This window comes from Zootoca vivipara, chromosome 13 (genome assembly GCF_963506605.1).
Source record: "Zootoca vivipara chromosome 13, rZooViv1.1, whole genome shotgun sequence".
NCBI lineage: Eukaryota > Metazoa > Chordata > Lepidosauria > Squamata > Lacertidae > Zootoca > Zootoca vivipara.
Window position 1 is genome coordinate 22,325,655 of NC_083288.1, and position 6,706 is coordinate 22,332,360.

Sequence of the window (6,706 nt, forward strand, 5' to 3'; positions counted from 1 at the left end):
TTTAAGCAGGACCCAGGTGGCGCTTTGGTTAAACCACTGAGCTTGCTGATCAGAAGGTCGGCGGTTCGAATCCCTGTGACGGGGTGAGCTCCCGTTGCTTGGTCCCAGCTCCTGCCAACCTAGCAGTTCGAAAGCACGTCAAAATGCAAGTAGATAAATAGGAACCGCTACAGCGGGAAGGTAAACGGCGTTTCCATGTGCTGCTCTGGTTTGCCAGAAGCGGCTTTGTCATGCTGGCCACATGACCTGGAAGCTATACGCCGGCTCCCTCAGCCAATAATGCGAGATGAGCGCGCAACCCCAGAGTCGGTCACGACTGGACCTAATGGTCAGGGGTCCCTAATGGTCAGGGGTCCCAATTAACTGCAGGTGTTAATTGGGGAGAAATTAGAACCAGAGGTGTCAGTTGGCTTTTCTGTCTTGAACACCAATGTTTTGGGGTGTGGGCCCACTGTTTCTGGAGATATCTCTCTAACCCACCCCCTTCGGTGCTTTGTCCCTCTTCCCTTTCTCCAGCATGGCCAGCACAAGCCACCTGACTGAGCAGCAGCAGCAGCTCCTCAGCCAGCACGAGCTCCATCTCCAGCAGCTGCAGCAGCTCCTGACTTCGCAACCACTCAACCCGGTAAGTACCTCTGCTCTGGTTGGCTCCTCCTGCTGGCCCCGCCCACAGTTGTAGCAGGCAAGGAGGCTAAGCAGCTGATGAGGTGCCTTCATAGGCGTAGCCAGGGGGCAGAAGGGGGCAGCTGCCCCCCTCTAGAAGCAAAAAATTAAATGGTTAAGGCAGCAGCTGAGCGAAGAAGGCAGGCATCCCGCCGGCAACACAGCCGCCCAGAAGGGAAAGGGCTCAGCTCTCGCTCCGACTCGCCCAGCTCCAGACCAGGGAAGGGGGCTGCAGTTCCCGAAGCTGCCACTGGGGGCGCGGGGAGTCCTCAGGCTGGAAAGAATTTGCGCTTCCCTCACGGGCACACACACTTTCTGTTTCTCTGCCCCCCCCCATTGCCTGTCTCTCTCTGTTTCTCTACCGCTCTCTGCCTCTCTCTCTGTCTCTCTCACTTTCTGTCTCTCTGCCCCCCCCCCTCTCTCTCTCACACACACACACACACGCACACAGGGGCGTAGGCCGGGGGGGGCAGTCTAGTGTCTAGAATAAGCCCATCGCCAACCCTTCCCATGCACCGCTGCTTTCCTTCCTTCCCACGTTTGGGCTTCGTTTCCCTTTGTAAACGAGAGTTTAAAAGTATCGCTGGATGGCAAGAGAGCTAGGATTGGGCGAAAAGCTCAGCCTCCGTTTCTCACAGCTCTTACGATTGGAGAAGACTTGTAGGCGCGGAGGGGCCCTCGGCCTGGCTTTTTGGTTCGTCGATTGAGAGGAGCAGTAGCTGTGGCGCGAACGGGAGTGTTAGGGTGGTTAGTGTGTTTGGGGTGAGCGTCCTTACTCAATTCATCAAATGATGTGACATAAAAGTTCCTCCCTCCCTCCAATGAAGGAATAAGGCAGACCCACCTCTCTTTCCCCTACTGTTGCTTTAAATCACAGTTGACTTCAGGGCAGCATCCCCAAGCCCTTACTCCACCTCTCTTTCCCCTACTGTTGCTTTAAATCACAGCTGACTTCAGGGCAGCATCCCCAAGCCCTTACTCCACCTTTCTTTCCCCTACTTTAAAGCCTTTCCCTCAAACTCATAGAGCACTAAGGGGGCTTTCCCCCATGCTTTCCCCATGAGCTCTAACCCCCAAGGCAAGCCAGCTTCAGAAGGAGGGAGGAGGAGGAGCCTGCAATGGACCTCAGGATTCACATATTGGACATGCCTGCCCTAGAATTATAGTATTGTAGGGTTGGAAGGGACTATGAGGATCATCTAGTCCAACCCTCTGCATTGCAGGAATATGCAGCTGTCCCATCCTTTTTAGATTTGCTCTCAGCCCTCGTTTGCCCTCCTACACACACACACACACACACACACACACACACACACACACACACACTTGTCTCGGGTGCTAGTCTTACTCAGAGTAGACTCACTGAAATGAATAAAAAATCCAGACTTTAATTTCAAAGGGTCTGCCCTAAGTAGGATTTAGTTGGATGTAGCCAACGACCAAAGTATCTTGCACCAGTTTACCTGAGTGCATTATTCTCAGGCTGGGGTGGGGGACTCATTTGTTTATAATTGCTTAATCATATGGGACTAAATTGCATTATGTTGTAAGGAACTTTTTATTAAATCTTAGAATTGTAAAGTTGGAAGGGACCCAAGGGTCATCTAGTCCAACCCCCTGTAAAAGCAGAAATGTAGGAATCGCAACCACCTTAAAATTGTGGTTTCATTCGCCTTTTCCGTGCTGAAATGTCACAACCTGAATGACCACGGCTTGCCCCCCCCCTAGATATGATCCTGGCTACGCCCATGGGTGCCTTGGCTTCTTACACTTGGGAGGTAGGGGAAAGGCTGGGGTGGAAGTTCCAGGAAAGGATGGGAAAAGCCTGGACCATCTGGGGGGGGGGACACACAAAGATTGGGGTGCAGAGGAATTATGAGAGAGGTTCGTAACAGTATGAGCGGTGTAGAGACAGTAGGCAAAGCAGTGGCTCTTGAACTGCGGGGTGGAGATCCCTGTGGGGGGCACCTCAAGAAACAGATGAAATCCCATAGTGTGGCATCCTGATTCAGGCAGAGCTTTCCTTCCTGCTCCAGCCCATGACTGGGGTGGCAGACCTAAGTTATGGGAGCACTCCTTCCCCTAGTTCTTCTCTCCTGTTGGCCTGGAGGGAGAGCTGCCAAGATCCTTCTGCAGCTGACCTTTGTAATTTTGTCTTCCCAGGAGCAGCAGGCTTTGGTATTCCAAATGATTCAACAGATTCAGCAAAAGAGGGAGCTGCAGCGGCTCCAGATGGCCAGCTCCTCCCAGCTGTCCATGACTGGCCTCGGGCCGGCTACCTCCACATCCCTCCTCCACTCCAATGCCCCTGCAGCTTCAGTTGCCAACAGCAACCTCCTGGCCTCCATTTCCCCTCAGCAGCTTAATCCAGCCAGTTCCTTGATGGCTTCCCCATCACTCAGCACCAGTGGGAACAGCCTGATGTCAGCTGCAGCAGGGGCAACTATCCCACCTGTCCTCGCCGCACAAACCAACCCTTTCCTCAACCTGCAAGGTGACAACAGCAGCCAGAAAGGAATGGTGGGTATCAGGGCATTGCCTGCCAACAGCTTAGCTGCTGTGATGTCACAGAATGTTCACAGGTTTTCTTCCAGCTAGGGGGGAGAGGGTTAGCTGTAGAATGATCACAAAGCACACAGCTGCTTTGAGGAGAGCAGGAGGAAATCTACATAATCTAGGGACAGGTTGGATTCTTTCAGAAGGAAATGAGAGGTGATAAGGGGTCTGGGTGAAGGGGCGATGAAGGCTGGAAATGCTAGTGGGAGAGGCTGTCTGAGACAAGGGAGCTGATCAGGGAAGGTGGCTGAAGGAAGGAGGGTTAGAGTAGGCAATGAACTAAGACACAGAGACCTCAGGAAGCACTAGATGGAGAAGAAAGGAGTAAAGAAATGTGAAGATTTCATAGGAAATTGAAGTGTGCAGGTGAATGGCCTTCAGGCTTGCAGGGCTGTTATTGTGGTGGATGCTGCAATTTCCTACATTTTTCTTTTTCTTTTATTGCTTTTTCTTTTATTCTTTTATAAACGCAACTAGTTTAGACTGTCCTGTGCTTCTTCCTTTATCTTCATGTTTAGGGCATGAATGAAAAGGGAGGTGCCCCAGTTCAGGACAAAGGTTAACTTGGGCGATACTGGGCTGCTCTCTGCTATAGGAAAGCAATCTGTGCCTGAGCCACGGATCCCGAGACGTAGAGCAACCACATGCAAGACTTCAGAGGGAGTCTTCCTGCCATGGGCAGAGCAGTGCCAAGCAAAGGTGAGCCAGGAGTCTACGTTCCTCGGTTCTGAGCACGTCGTACTGAACCCTTCCAAAGGAGGCAGGTTGAGCGAACAACACCCAGCTCCCTTGTCAGCTGTGTCTGTGATGCTGCACTTATTTCACAAGATGTTGCACTCCCAAGGGGAAATGGTGAAACGGTCTGCTAATCAGATACCTGAAGACAGCCCCCTCGAGGGTAGGATCAACTAATCGGACTGTGGCCACCTGGTCCTGGAAGAAATACTATCTTTGCAGAGCAGGGCATTTTCTAAACCAGGGATAAGGAATCCAGCAAGGCGCAAGGTAGCGGAAAGGTCCAGCTGCGGCAACAGGGTGGAGCTTTTGAGGTCTCTGATGCACAAGAGGTTGAGATTCGGAAGGCGTTACTTGGAAACCCCACGCAAGAATCCTGCAGTGAGAGCCTGGAGGTCTTCAGAAGTGCACACAGATGAGCCTTTCTTAGCATTTCTGCTGGGAGAAAAAGCCACTCGGTTCTCCCAAATCTCCCACAGCCAGAGGTCTTAAACACTGACCTGAAGGAAACAACCCCTTGCTTTCATGTTTGAGTATGACCCTTCTCTTCCATACCCTTCAGGAGGCTTTGTTAGGTGCCCTGCAGTTAACAAGGCCATTGCAAACAATCAGCGCTCACCAACAGGGTGCTTTCCAGCCCCTCCAGAAAAGAACCTTTTTCTACTCCGTCAGACCAGCCACCCAAAAGCCAACAGCAAAGAGGCAGGGTGGAGACTTCATCTAAGGGCAGGAGCTGTTCCTTCCACCTCCAAAGCAGTTCCGTTCTGGTGAAGAACATCTTCCGGCCCGCTCAAAAGCTCTAAGCTAAATCAGGTCCTAGCTGACAAGAGCATTGGTCTTCCCACCAGTGTGAGCCCTCTCCCATCTCCAGTTTGTAACTAGATGCCTCTGCAAGGGCATCAGCTCCATTCTCCTTTAAGTATTTTTTAAAGGATGTTGTGATGAGGGGAAATGGGGATCCAAGTCAGATATCCTGAGGAATCCCACCCATACTTGCCTCCAGGTCATTGTGGGCACATCCCAGCCACCTCTTCCAATTTGCACTATTTTCAAACGGTGCTGGGCATGTGGTGATGACCACAGGAATGGCCACTGTTGTTCAAATTCATCCCCCCCCGGTGTGTTTTTTGCTTTTGTTTCTTCTTTTTCTTTCCCCCCTTTTTGAAAAATACCTGCCCCACAGATGAGTTGGATGCTTGAAGTAAAGAGGAAGGGGGGAGCGGGGAGAGAAATTACAGCATCTTTTCAAGATTTCATCCTTTGGTTTGTTTCGTTTCACGTAAACAGATATACCTGGCTCCACATTGTGTGTGTGTGTGAATGTGATGTAGGGGTTTGGTGTGTGGGTTTGTTTTTTTAATTCGTTCAACAGAAAACTACTGGAAACTGACAAGAGCAGCACATGGAAACCAGGCAGCTTCTCATCATGGCAGCTTTGGCACTAATTAAGGAGTAGCTAGAAAATGGAATGACGCTTGACATTTCCCCCACCCTTTCAGCAGAGCGTTCACAGACAGAAATCCCCATCAACATTATGCACTTACTGCTTGGACAGCAGACTCATCTTGGAAAGGCATCCAGGCCAGCACTTCTGCCACATTCCAGTTCAGTTTTGTCCTTCACTGTCATTTTGGTGTGGATCTTCTTGGCTCTTGTCCAACTGCCCAACTGTGGCCTTGGATCGCTGGTGTTTTGTTTTGTTTTAAATTGTCTGTATTTTAAGAAAGCAATTGCACAGATCAACTGTTTGATTCAGAGTTGGAAGTCGGGGGAGGACCACATCCAGCCCCTGTAAACAACTGGTTGGTGTTGTCCTCAGACTCCTGTTGGGAATCCGTGGTGCCACCAGGCAGCTGGATTGGGGAAACAGATGCCCAGCCAGCACCTGCAGAGTTCCTCATCCAACCATGCCAGTGGACTTTTGCCCTTCTAACTGGTTTGCGGTGATATATTCTTCCCAGCCATACTAACTTTCCTCTTCCTGGAATTGCAGGTTTGACTTTTTAAAGTTTCCTGCCAATAAATGCTGGATTTGCACAATTGTTACCCACATACCCACGGACTCCCAACTAAATCTGATTCAATATGCAGGGGGAGGCAGGAGGGAAGTACCTTGAGGTGGGTTCCTGAAGTGGCCACGTTGAACTTCCCCTAAAAGAAGGCAAGTTGAAGAAGCACACAGGTGAAAATAGGCAGATGTGAAGGGGCAAGTTCACAGTCGGGAATGGTTTGGAGAAGAAAGGGACTCTGTAAGCAGAGGAGGGAAGGGTCAGGGCATTGGCTGGGCAGGAAGGCAGCACAAGGCTTCGTGCATAATGGTCGGGAGAGACAGACCTGTACCTCTCTAGTGATGGCACAACTACACAACAGTACAAGAAAAAAACATGATTCCCATCCCCTGGTCCCACTCCTAACACTGAGAGGTGGGGGCATAGCTGCCAAGTTATCCCTTATTTTAAGGGATTTTCCCTTATGCTGAATAGGCTTCCTCGCGAGAAAAGGGAAAACTTGGCAGCTATGGGTGGGGGGGGAGGGGCATATTCAAAAACAACCAAGCAGAAACATGAGCTTTTTTTCCTCTTTCTTTTTAGTGCTTTTCACCCAGTTGGGCTCTGAGGCCAGAAGAAGCCCGACTGCAGAGAAAATCAGCGGTGTGTGTGTGTGTGTGTGTGTGTGTGTGTGTGTAGCATAGCATAGCATATGAATGGGTGAGTTAGCAGGCATGAGAAGGCTTAAGCAGCCCTCTACCGCT

At 50.7% G+C, this 6,706-nt stretch overlaps 1 protein-coding gene across 5 annotated transcripts in view; it reads left to right on the forward strand.

Moving 5' to 3' along the window:
- MLLT6 (MLLT6, PHD finger containing) overlaps window positions 1-6,478 on the forward strand; it is a 99,773-nt gene extending 93,295 nt beyond the window's left edge. For all 5 annotated transcript variants that reach the window (XM_035134403.2, XM_060281452.1, XM_035134401.2 and 2 more), the window contains 3 exons: window positions 517-625; window positions 2,827-3,183; window positions 3,738-6,478. In XM_035134403.2, coding sequence (XP_034990294.2) covers window positions 517-625; window positions 2,827-3,183; window positions 3,738-3,782 — 511 coding nt within the window. In that variant the 3' untranslated portion in view covers window positions 3,783-6,478. The remainder of the gene's footprint in view (window positions 1-516; window positions 626-2,826; window positions 3,184-3,737) is intronic.
- Window positions 6,479-6,706: the final 228 nt, after the last annotated feature.